General features: G+C 40.9%; 1 protein-coding gene across 1 annotated transcript in view; it reads right to left on the reverse strand.

Moving 5' to 3' along the window:
* Window positions 1-227: 227 nt before the first annotated feature.
* Window positions 228-12,933, reverse strand: part of LOC112445176 (uncharacterized) — a 29,446-nt gene continuing 16,740 nt past the window's right edge. The window contains exons 2-5 of the mRNA XM_024988770.2: window positions 7,143-7,605; window positions 5,817-5,918; window positions 3,051-3,103; window positions 228-332 (exon numbers count right to left, since the gene is read on the reverse strand). Of these exons, the coding sequence (XP_024844538.2) occupies window positions 228-332; window positions 3,051-3,103; window positions 5,817-5,918; window positions 7,143-7,605 (723 nt within the window). The remainder of the gene's footprint in view (window positions 333-3,050; window positions 3,104-5,816; window positions 5,919-7,142; window positions 7,606-12,933) is intronic.

Here is a 12,933-nt window from a genome sequence, read left to right on the forward strand (position 1 = left end):
CCATAATATAACATCTTATTCTAATGTCAACAGTCTGTCATTCAACTTCCATTTTTCCTGTCAAATCAAACACTGACTCAATTTTTTTACCTCATTACTCATACAAACTGCATGATCAAAATGTAAAAACAAAACCAACTTTTACGTACCAGAAAAACATAATATTAAACTATGTAAATGAGCAAAACCCCCATGAATTAAATGTCTATGAAAAGGAAAAGACTTACTTATTTTTTAGTTCTGAAGTGGCATCCATGTCTTTTAAACTCCCCTGCAATTGAAACTATACCATAACAGGTAACTGCAAAGGCCAGAAGTGTCTGAAGAACTATCTGTGAGTATAAAGATTAAGATTACTTCAACAACAAACAAATATTATGAAAATTTACAATTTTCTCTCCGTTTCTAGCCTCTATCAGGTATTTCTCCCAGATGCTATCAAGCAGTCCAATTCTCACTTTAAATGATTTGGACTCAAACACAATAGTATCTTCTATAAGTTCTGTGGATCAGCTGCAATAACACGTCTGGGTTTTGCTCAAATAGGCAAAACAGGTACTGAGCCATTCAGAACTTCAGTTATCAACTATGACTAACTTCTAATGAGCAACTATAAATGTTTTAATGTATTAGTGTTAAATAACACAGAGTATTAAAAAAAAACACCCCTTACCCACTGCTGCTGCTGCTGCTGCTGCGTCACTTCAGTCGTGTCCGACTCTGTGCGACCCCATAGACAGCAAGCCCACCAGGCTCCCCCGTCCCTGGGATTCTCCAGGCAAGAACACTGGAGTGGGTTGCCATTTCCTTCTCCAGTGCATGAAAGTGAAAGTGAAAGTGAAGTCGCTCAGTCGTGTCCAACTCTTCGCGACCCCATGGACTGCAGCATACCAGGTTCCTCCGTCCAAGGGATTTTCGAGACAAGAGTACTGGAGTGGGTTGCCATTGCCTTCTCCGCCCTCACTCACTACCCAGCTTAAAAAAGAGAATATTACCAGTCCCTTTCAAGGCCCAGGTATCCCTCTCCAATTATATCCCTCACCCTCCCTGCCAGTTAACCATTGGCCCCAATTGTGTATTAATCAGTTCCTTGCTTTTATTTATTTTACCAGCTCTATGTGTACGTCTAAAACATACATGCTTACTTTTTCCCATTTGAGCTTTTTTTTCTTTTGGTGAGATTCCTCCCTATTGTGGTATATAGTTATTATAGTCCATTCATTTCACTGTATTTCATTACATGAAATTCCCACAATTTATCCATGCACTGTTGATAGCTATGTGGGCTAGTTCCTGTCTGTAACTTTTACAAAGTCAGGATGGATACCTTTGTGTATGTCTCCTAACACAAGGGAATGCAATCACTGGCGTGAGAGTATACACAAATTCAACTTTATTAGGTAAACCAAACTGGCTTTCCAAAGAGGTTGTGCAAGCATGTAAACAAAAATTTGCAGTGTTTTGATATTAACCAACATGGGATTACAGGCATATTTAATTTTCCTGATTGTAATTATCTGTATTTTTCAAATTTTCCCATTTGTAAACAGAAGAAAGTTTATTTGAAACAGATAGAAATGAGTGGCATATACACAAGTGCATGTGTGTGTGTGTGTGTATGCATCTACCACAAAAACAAAGGTAACAGAAGAGTGAGTTAATAGTCACATTTACCATATCTTGATTTACAGACAATTAAAGTCAAAATTAGCCACAAGCTATTACTTTAATTTTCTAAATCAAAATCTAATGTCATATGTTATGCTGGTTTACATCCCCATCATCAGTGTACCAAGACCTATTTCATACAATGCAATCACAGACATCATTAACAAGGATGTGGTAACTCTGAGCTGTCGTGAAAATATGTCAAGATAAATCAATAAAAATCCTGTGTGTTTTGGTTACATAAAACTATATACACACAAACAAAGATAATGTTGCTTATGCACAGAAGAAAACTAAACTACTGATACGCTCCAAACTGTTGGGAACAGAAGGAGAATTGTGAGCATGGGGTCAGTGTTTTTTTAATATATGGAGTCAATTTTACTTTTGACACTGTTTGATTCTACAAAGAACTTACTACTTTTGTACATTAAAAATCCAAGAAAGATAAAAAAGTTGGGGGAAGGATTCCCTGGCAGTACAGTGGTTAGGACTTTGCACTTCCACTGCAGAAGGCATGGATTTGATCCCTGGTCAGGGAACTAGATCCTCTCAAGCCACAAAGCACAGCCAAAAAAAAAAAAAATCCAGGAAAGATAAAAAACTGTGAGTGAAGTTCACATATTATTGCAACTTTAAAAAAGCACTTCCTATTTTTTAATCTTTATCACCTCTGTGTATGCCCCTAAACAATGTTTTGTTAGGTTTACTTGTTTTTAAACTTTATGTATAAAAGAAACTTTTCTAAAAAAACATAAGATTTTTAAAAAGTGGGGGACTTCCCTGGCGGTCCAGTGCTTAAGACTCCATGCTTCCACTGCAGAGGACACAGGTTCAATCCCTGGTCAGGGAACTAAGATTCTGCATGGCTCAAGGTGCAGCCAAAAAAGATAAAGTCAAATAATCAACTTGTTAAGTTCATCTTAGACTATGGACAGAGCAACTTCTAGAAAGACTATTTAAACTGAGTTCTAGGGACTTCCCCCATGGTCCAGTGTTTAGCACTCCACAATTCCATTCCAGGGGCCTGGTTTCATCCATGGTTGGGAAACTAAGATCCCATAGGCTGCGTGGCACAGCCAAAAAATAAACAAACTAAGTTCTAGAAACCAAACAGAAATATTTTGTTTCTACATCTTTGGGCTTTATAATCAGTGACAAAAAGTATATAACAGATGTTATTTCATGTCTGGAAAATTAAGAGAATAAAAAATAAAAAAAAATTTTAAATACATTTTAAGCTATGTGGCTAATTTTTAAACTGTATATAAATATATATTTTTATTGAAGTATAGCTGATTTACAATGTTGTGTTAGTTTCAGGTATACAACAAAGTGATTTGGTTATATATATTTCAATGGAATATAAATGACCAACTTACATCTATTGGCAGGGATTCATCTTCCTTTTCTGTTAATCGCATATAAGAACGATCTATAAACCAGAAGCACACCATTAAGGAAACTGTAGCCCATTTTTCTTAAAATGCAAGCAAATCAATATACCAAAGAAACAACTGACATATGCTAAAACAAACAATGCTAATCCTGGATTCCTCAAAAACCTCTATCTTCTAAGGCAGTCAGTCTGATCCTGAACTATTTTATTCCCATCATGACCTGCTTTCTCATCTATAAAACAGAAGAGTGAAAAGTGAGCAAACTAAGGAAGAAATACCTAAAACAACTTTTCTTTCATTATTACAGGAAAACTAGAATTCTCTTAAATTCTTTCACTAACTGATCAAAGAAATCACAATTATTTAAAAATTAAGTCTACAGAAAAATCTCAACTCTAAAATAGCACTACCATTACATAATATGGACAAAGTAATATTGCTATGGAAATGTTTTTCTCAAGAGAATATCCTGGGGCAGCGTTGGAATAGGAGTAATTCCTGTACATCAATTTCTGCTTCTATGATTTAATTCTGCTACTGCCTTAGCCTCAGGAGGCAGCAGGGTATGAAGGAAAAGGATCAAGGTTTGGAAGTTGAGAAGCCTGGATCATAACACCAGCTCTTCAGTTTATCATAATCTCATTCAATGTGAAAGACACTCTGGTGGACTGTAACATGTGTCTCAATCTCAGAGTGTTAAAATGTAGGAGGGAGAGGGTGAATGTGCCTTGAGAATATAGTATCCTTTCACTGCCTAGATTTCTGCATCAGTAAATGGGAATAATATAAGAATCAAAGGAGATACAGGATAGGCGCTCTGCCAAAATAAAGTTCATCACAGGAAAGATGAGCATGCCACAGCACCATAGGGTGCTACTTGCTGCCACAATCTGACAAGATACAATTAGCCTCAATGGTAATAATGGTCTGTTTCCAACATGAGCATTGTAAAGAGGTCCTACTGCAGTGATAAATGCCACAAGGCATTCTCATCTCACATAAAAAACACAAAATCCTAATTCTAGAGGAACCTAGCAGTCTCTACTTAATTTAATATGTGTTGTGCTTAGTTGCTCAGTTGTCTTAGACTCTTTGTGACCCCATGGACTACTGCCCGCCAGGCTCCTCTGTCCTTAGGGATTCTCCAGGCAAGAATACTGGAGTGGATTGCCATGCCCTCCTCCAGGGGACCTTCCCAACCCAGGGATCGAAGCCAGGTCTCCCGCACTGCAGGTGGATTCTTTACCAACTGAGCCACCAAGGAAGCCCTCTACTTAATATAACATGCTTAAAAACTCAAATTGTGAGTAAGCATGCACTCACTGATTCTTAAAAGAGAATGTGTTTAGAGACATTTCTGGTTTTATCTCACAAGTTTCATCACAGGACAGGTGTAAAAGAAAAATTAAACCAATGCCAAAGTAGGTTTTGGCTAACTTCCTACTGTCCAATTCCCAGCTACCTTTCTTTGCTTGAAGCCTAATCTGACTCTAACCCTACCTTAGTAGGATATTCCCTCATCTGTAAAACGAAAGGGTTGGACTTCTGTCACCTGTCTCCTTGCTCTAGGACTGTAATATTTTACAGCTGAAGTCTATAGTAGAAAATGACACAGTACCACTGTATCCTAATCTCCTCTAGGGCAGCATTTCTCAAATGAATGTGCATACAATCACCTGGGGATCTTATTAAAATGTAGATTCGGATTCCACATATCTGAGGTGGGGTCTGAGTTTCTGCATTTCTGACAAGGTCCCAGATGATTGACCACACTTGATCAGCAAGGCTCTAGGTGCCTCTTAACCCCTTCCCCCACCTCCAAAAAACAACTGCTCCCATCTCCATGTATCTTTACTTTTAGCATCTATATCACTTTATGGTGACTGCTGCTTGAATCACTTGTTTCTCCATTTGACTCTGAACTCCCTCAGGACATCACTGCACCTTCTAGCACCTAAGCACATCGCAATTTCAACCAATTACTCAAGACTGAATTTTACCAAGCAATGTAGCACATAGGCTCTAGAATCAAACTGTTTGTATTTGAAGCCCAGCCTCCCCATTTATCATCTTTGTAATTTTGTGCAAGTTTCCTAGCAGCGTGGCTCAATTTCTTCATCTTTCAAAGGTGATAATAACAATAATATCTATTCTTGCCTGGAAAATCCCATGGACGGAGAAGCCTGGTAGGCTACAGTCCACGGGGCCGCAAAGAGTCGGACACGACTGAGCGACTTCACTTCACTTCACTTCACAGGGATTTTGGAAGGATTGAATTACACAATACACATAAAGTGCTTAGTTCAGTGCCTGGCACATGGTAAGCTATTATTATTGTCATCATTAAAGACAGGAGTTTTGCAGAAACTGTCAGAGAGAAAGGAGGCAGGGAAAACATGAGGACTAAATGTAATGTGATATCCTGGATTGATTCTTGGAATAGAAAGAAGACATTAATGGGAAAACTGGTGAAATCCAAATAAAAGCTAGACTGTACTTAATAGTAATATACCAATGTCAGTTTCCTAGTTGTGATATCATACCATAGTAATGGAAGATGTTACCAAGGAGAGAAACTGGGTGAAGAGAATACAGTAACTATTTGCACTATCTTTGTAACCTTTCTGTAAATCTAAAATTTCAAAATAAATTTTTAAAAAAATTAAAGCTGAATTTTTGTCAAGACAAATGTTGTCATAATACATGTATCTAAAAATGTAATTTTAATAATTGGATCATTTTAATTACCGTATACATAATACATAGAACGAAAGATTTTATCTTGAAAACTGGAGCTTTGAAGGAATTCGCATTTCCTTTTCCACTTTATTCCTGAAGATGGAAAGTAATCTAGCAAATAAAGGAAAAAAGTTCAACTCTGAATTTCCTCCCTTCATTCAACAAATTTATTGAGTAACTACTGTAGGGAACATTATGCTGGGCACTGAGATTACAGCAATGAACAAAATATACATCATCCCTGCCCTCGTGGGCTCTATAGGTTACAAAAGAGATCGGCAAACTTTTCCTGTAAAGGGCCAGATAATAAATATTTTAGCCTTTGCAGGCTTTACTATCTCCGTTGCAACTATTCAACTTTGCCCTTAGAAAGCAGCCAGAAAATACCTAAACGGGCATGACTGTGTGCCAATAAAACCACCGATAGACACTGAAACGTGGATTTTATATAACTGTCATGGATCATAAAATGATATTCTTTTGCTCCCCCCACCCCCAACAAATTAAAACTCTAAAAAACATTCTTAGCTCACTGCAAAAACAAGAGGGAGGCTGCATTTGACCCACATGCTAGAGTTTGCTAACCCTCGGTCTAGGAGAGAAGGAAGACCTCCAAACAGATCAACCGTCTCACTGCACTGCATCCTCTGCTGGAGTCTAAGTTTCTTCTTGACAATACAATTGTATATGTACGATAAAGTACTTTTACTTTGCCTTTTTCTTAAACTTCCCAATCACTCTTTGACATAGAAAGGGCAAGAATTAAAATCCACCTCAATGAAGCATCAGAGAAGGGATATGATATGCCCAAGGTCACAGATTTAGCGGTAAAGCAAGTTTTTAAGAAACCAGCCCTCCAGTCTCCCAGCCCGGTGCTCTTTGCCCCATATCACAGTGCCTCCCAGAGGCAAGTGGTCACCTAACTTCTCAGTCCTCCTGGAAAACCCAGGAGTGCCCAAGACGCTGTCCACCTAGTTGTCATGGAACCATGAGCATCCGAAGTCCTCGATCTGACACTTTACCAACCCCGCGATGGATCTGACAACACTTGTCCCAGATTCCCGGAAAGGCTCCCTTTCTGCCCACCCTGCAGCCCACCCGATCCCCTCTCCCCAACATCCCCTTCCAACCCTGCTGTAATCCCAGTTGCCCCACTCTCCTCAGACTCCAAGCTTTCCACCGGGGAGCCCCGCACCGCTTCTCACAGTCACCCCAAACTCTAAGGTCTCAAATGACCATTTCTGGGCCACTCGGTCCGACACTCCTTCTTGGGTGCGCCCACACGCCGCCCGCAGAGTCCCGCATGGGAGCTGTCCCTGTCCCCCAGGCACTTACGCTGCGCAGCGGAAAAGGCCGCGTGGGCTAAGGCAAAGAGGCCGATGCCCACCAGCCCCTTCCATAGCGACGGCGCCATGACTCCGAAAGAGCAGCCCAACAAAAGAAGCGAAGGGCGGCAGAACCGTTCCTTCCTCCACCGGCGGTTGTCCGCGCAGCGCAGAAAGATGACGTCACTGAACCCCTGGGCGCGAAGCGTCTCAGAGGTGGAAAAACAGAATAGCCGTGAGAAAGCGGAAACGGGAATGCTGGGAAGAAGGGGTAAAAGACAAGGAAAAAGGTCCAGGAATGCTGAAGAGCCGGGCCTGCGCCGCGCTGCCGCTCTCGGAGAGGCGGGGCTGCGTGGAGAGCGTAGAAGAAGAAGCGCAGGCGGATCAATGGGGAAGTGGAGACGAAGGTGCCAGCAAATGAGCGCGGGCCGCGGGGCAGGGGGGCGTGGCCTGCGGAGAGCCGGGGGCGGGGCCTATGGAGAGTTCCGGGTAGGGCAGAGGGACAGTGGACGCAGCAGGAGGTAGTTAGAGGCTGTCAGTACCAGATCCCTATGTCTTGGCCGGGGATTTTTGTTTGTTTTGCTTTTTCTTCAAGTTGTGCTCTTTGTTTTCTGTCGACCTTTCTTGTACTTCAGCGTACTGGAAACTGGCACTACGGAAGGAGGCACTAGTGTGAAAGCGAGGGAGCTAGTGGGGGTGTAGAGGAAACCACCCGGGATTTGGAGGCCCCGAACACGTTGCAAGCGGGGTACGCTCAGTAAAAGTTAGTCCTCTTCTCTTTACTTGTAAGTGGTCTATGTGAAAGATTCGCACCCAAAGGGGTGTAGCGCCAGAGGAGTGTTTGTCACTAAGGGGACCTATTTCACATTGTGTGTGCCTAGTCGCTCAGTCGTGTCCGACTCTTTGCGATCCCATGGACTGTAGCCCGCCAGGCTCCTCTGTCCATGGGGATTCTCCAGGTAAGAATACTGGAGTGGGTTGCCATGCCCTCTTCCGGGGTATCTTCCGACCCAGGGATTGAACCCTGGTCTCCCCCCATTGCAGGCAGATTCTTTACGGTCTGAGCCACCAAGAAAGCTCAGTCCTCTGTCCATGGGGATTCTCCAGGCAAGGATACTAGAGTGGGTTGCCATGCCCTCCTCCAGGGGATCTTACCAACCCAGGGACCGAACCCCAAGTCTCCCGCATTGCCGGCGGACTCTCTACCATCTGAGCCACCAGGGAAGCCCACATTTCACATTAGGTTGAAATAAAAAGGGAAGAATAAAAGGATGATAACAATACTGGCTCATCTTCTCTCTGTCTCTCTGATCAGAATAAAATATACTCTCGATTTTTATCTTTGTCTTCATCCCCTAAAATGTAGACATTTCACATTGACCTCTTTACGTTCTACTCTCCTTTGGCCAGGTCACCTATTCCTCCCCACTGCTTTCAGCCATTGTCAATATTAGTGATTCCAAATCAACAGCTGTATCTCAAATGTCTCTCCTAAGCTCCAGACTTGCATTTCCAACTCCTTGCTGATCATTTATTTCTATCACACGGCACTTAAAACTTAATATGGCCAAAATAGAATTCATTCCTTTTCCCAAACTCCCATCAACTCCTCCCTGCCACCTGACTGGCTGGCGCAATGTTGTAAACTGCATATCACAGGGTAAATGCAAAGTATGATGATCACCATGCTTTCCCTTTAACGTCAGAATTCTACATGTTAGCTACTCAATTTATTCACCTCACTTGCTATTAGAGGCCTATCCTGGCTATGCTTTTAAATTTGCATTCTTCCCATTCCTGAGGCCCCTCGACTGCTCTATTTTCATGTCACTTTCTAAGATACACTACAATTTACCTATTGATTATGTTTCTTTTGTTTACTATCTCTCTTTGCCCAGAAATGTAAGTTCCAAGAGGGCAGAGATTTGTATCTATACCTAGAACATTGCCTGTCACATGGTAGGCATTCAGTGTTTACTGAAACAATGAATGAATTGTGGGAAAGTAGAGGGGGTGTATCCTCCTTAGAAAGGATCTCTATAGAGCATCCTTCTGTTATTTTGAATTGTGTTCAAAAATCCCTCTGGACTTGTACACACACTTACATTTTGATAACGTTTTGATGATAAGCATTTTCTGATATATTTGAGTTTCCTCAAAGCTAAAAAAAAAAAAAAGAAAGAAAGGAAGGCATCCAGGAATCATCAGATTTCCTCAAATTTACCTATATAGCTTTTGTCCTGGATCCCATTTTCCAAACATTTAATTATAGTCATTATTTTTCTCTGGCCCTCACCAGTTTATTCACCTCTAAGCCAAGAGTTGACAGAGTACTTGATCAATGTCAAGTATGGTATATTATATTTCTTACAAATGTTCAGTTCAGTTGCTCAGTCATGTCCAACTCTTTGTGACCCCATGGATTGCAGCACACCAGGCCTCCCTGTCCATCACCAACTCCAGGAGTCTACTCAAACTCATGTCCATTCGCGTTGGTGATGCCATCCAACCATCTCCTCCTCTGTCATCCCCTTCTCCTCCTGCCCTCAATCTTTCCCAGCATCAGGGTCTTTTCCCAATGAGTCAGTTCTTCGCATCAGTTAGCCAAAGTATTGGAGTTTCAGCTTCAGCATCAGTCCTTTCAATGAATATTCAGGACTAATTTCCTTTAGCATGGACTGGTTTGATCTCCTTTCAGTCCAAGGGACTCTCAAGAGTCTTCTCCAACACCACAGCTTAAAAGCATCAATTCTTTGGCACTCAGCTTTCTTTATAGTCCAACCTCTCACAATCCATACATGACTACTGGAAAAACCGTAGCTTTGACTAGATGGACCTTTGTTGGTAAAGTAATGTCTCTGCTTTTTAATATGCTGTCTAGATTGGTCATAGCTTTTCTTCCAAGGAGCAAGCATCTTTTAATTTAATGGGCTGCAATCACCATCTGCAGTGATTTGGGAGCCCCCCAAAATGAAGTCTGTCACTATTTCCCATTGTTCCCCCATCTATTTGCCATGAAGTGATGGGACCATATCCATGATCTTCGTTTTCAGTCTGTTGAGTTTTAAGCCAACTTTTTCACTCTCCTCTTTCACTTTCATCAAGAGGCTCTTTAGTTCTTCTTTGCTTTCTGTCATAAGGGTCGTGTCATCTGCGTGTCTGAGGTTATTGATATTTCCTCCTGGCAATCTTGATTCCAGCTTGTGTTTCATCCAGCCTGGCGTTTTGCATGATGTACTCTGTATATAAGTTAAATAAGCAGGGTGACAATATACAGCCTTGACATACTCCTTTCCCAATTCGGAACCAGTCTGTTGTTCCATGTCCAGTTCTAACTATGTATAAACCTCACAATCAGGATGAAGAAGGAAATGGCAACCCACTCCAGTACTCTTGCCTGGAAACTCCCATGGACAGAGGAGCCTGTTAGGTTGCAGTCCATGGGGTCACTAAGAGTTGGACAGGACTGAGCGACTTCACTTTCACTTTTCACTTTAATGCATTGGAGAAGGAAATGGCAACCCACTCCAGTGTTCTTGCCTGGAGAAATCCCAGGGACGGGGGAGCCTGGTGGGCTGCCGTCTATGAGGTTGCACAGTCGGACATGACTGAAGCGACTTAGCAGCAGCAGCAGCATATTCATGGGGTAGGATTTTAATTGTCTTTAATTGTCTTATCTTTAGATTCCAATCTGAAAGGAAGCCAAGATATTCATAGTCACAGTTATTAAAGACTTTACTAAGTTACAGTTACTAAATACCTTGGGTCCACTCATACAGTGTTCTGTACATTAGAGCTATTCCCAGAGGTGCAAGGTACAGCTAATGGCAGCAGTGTTTTCACGAGCTCTTAGAACAAGAGTCAAACGTCATGAGAAAGAGCATTTAAATTCCTGGGTGATGCAAGAAGTGTGTTTAGTTTTCCCAAAGAAATAGCCGTTGTTCATATGCATAGTGGATAAGTGATGAGGATGTTATTAAAGGTGGGGATAGCCATCTCTAAAGCATTTCCTATGGAGATAGAGATGTTTATGAAGGCTCATCACTGTTTCCCCAGGAGATCTGGTTGAATAGAAAAAGCACTGCAATCCCAGAATTGTTTTCAAGTTGATTAACAGCCATCCAGCTGGAGAAGTAATTTCATGCACCATGTCCATGTATCCATTTCCCATGCATATTCTCCCCTACCTAGCACACTTTGTCCTTTCCTACTTAGTTCAAAAACCCACCTTCCCTAGAAATGATTACCACAAGTTTAGTAAACATGTCATTTCATATAGCTATTTTAATAACCCTGCATTTTTGCCCCCCTCCTTCCACATTTACTGTTTTGATATCATATTTTACATCTTTTTGTTTTGTGTACCCTTAACTAATTATTGCAAATACAGATGATTTTATTACTTTTATCTTTCAACCTTCCTATTAATATTACAAATAGTTGATTGACTACTTTTACTGTATTTTTGCCTTTACCAATGAGATTTTTCCTTTTGTAATTTTCATGTTTCTAATTGTGGCCTTTTCTTTTCCATCTTGACAAGTTCCTTTAGCATTTATTGTACAGCTTGTTTAGTGGTGCTGAACTCTTTTAGCTTTTGTTTGTGTGTAAAACTTTGATCTTTCTATCAAACCTGACTTAAGACCTTACTGGGTAGAGTATTCTTGGTTGTAGGTTTTTCCCTTTCATTAATTTAAATATATCTAGCCTGTAGAGTTTCTGCTGAAAAGGGATATGATAACTTTACAGAAGTTCCTTTTTACATAACTTGTTGCTTTTCCCTTGTTGCCGCTAATAGTCTCTCTTTATCTATAATTTCTGCCATTTTTATTACAGCATATCTTGGTGTGGTCCTATTTGGGTTCCTGTTTGGGATTCTCTGTGCTTTCTGGACCTTGATGTCTGTTTACCTGTCTTCCAGATCAGGGAAGTTTTAGCTAATATATCTTCAAATATGTTCTCAGTCCCTTTATCTCTCTCTTCTCCTTCTGGGACCCTTTTAATGTGAATGTTAGTATGTCTGATATTGTTCCAGCAGTCTCTTAAGCTGTCCTCATTGCTTTTTATTCATTTTTATTTTTATGCTGAGCTTCAGTGACTTCCACTACTCTGTATTCCAGCTCCTTGATCTGTTCAGTACTGTTGATTCCTTCTAGTGATTTTTCATTTTAATTATTGTATTCTTCATCTCTGTTTAGTTCTTTATGTTTTCTAACTCTGTTTAAAAAAACTTCCAACTTCTCACTCTGTTCATCCAATCATCCCCCAAATTCTTTGAATGGCTTTACAATCATTACTTTGAACTCTTTACTGATAGATTGCCTATCTCCACTTCACTTAGTCATTCTAGGGTTTTATCTTTTCCCTTGTTTGGAACATGTTTCTGTGTCACCTCGTTTTACCTAATTTGCTATAGCCAGACATCCTGGAATGTGAAGTCAAGTGGGCCTTAGAAAGCATCACTATGAACAAAGCTAGTGGAGGTGATGGAATTCCAGTTGAGCTGTTTCAAATCTTGAAAGATGACACTGTGAAAGTGCTGCACTCAATATGCCAGCAAATGTGGAAAACTCAGCAGTGGCCACAGGACTGGAAAAGGTCAGTTTTCATTCCAATCCCAAAGAAAGGCAATGCCAAAGAATGCTCAAACTACCGCACAATTGCACTCATCTCACATGCTAGTAAAGTAATGCTCAAAATTCTCCTAGCCAGGCTTCAGCAATACATGAACCGTGAACTTCCAGATGTTCAAGCTGGTTGTAGAAAAGGCAGAGGAACCAGATCAAATTGCCAACATCTGC

The sequence above is a fragment of the Bos taurus genome, chromosome X (genome assembly GCF_002263795.3).
Source record: "Bos taurus isolate L1 Dominette 01449 registration number 42190680 breed Hereford chromosome X, ARS-UCD2.0, whole genome shotgun sequence".
NCBI lineage: Eukaryota > Metazoa > Chordata > Mammalia > Artiodactyla > Bovidae > Bos > Bos taurus.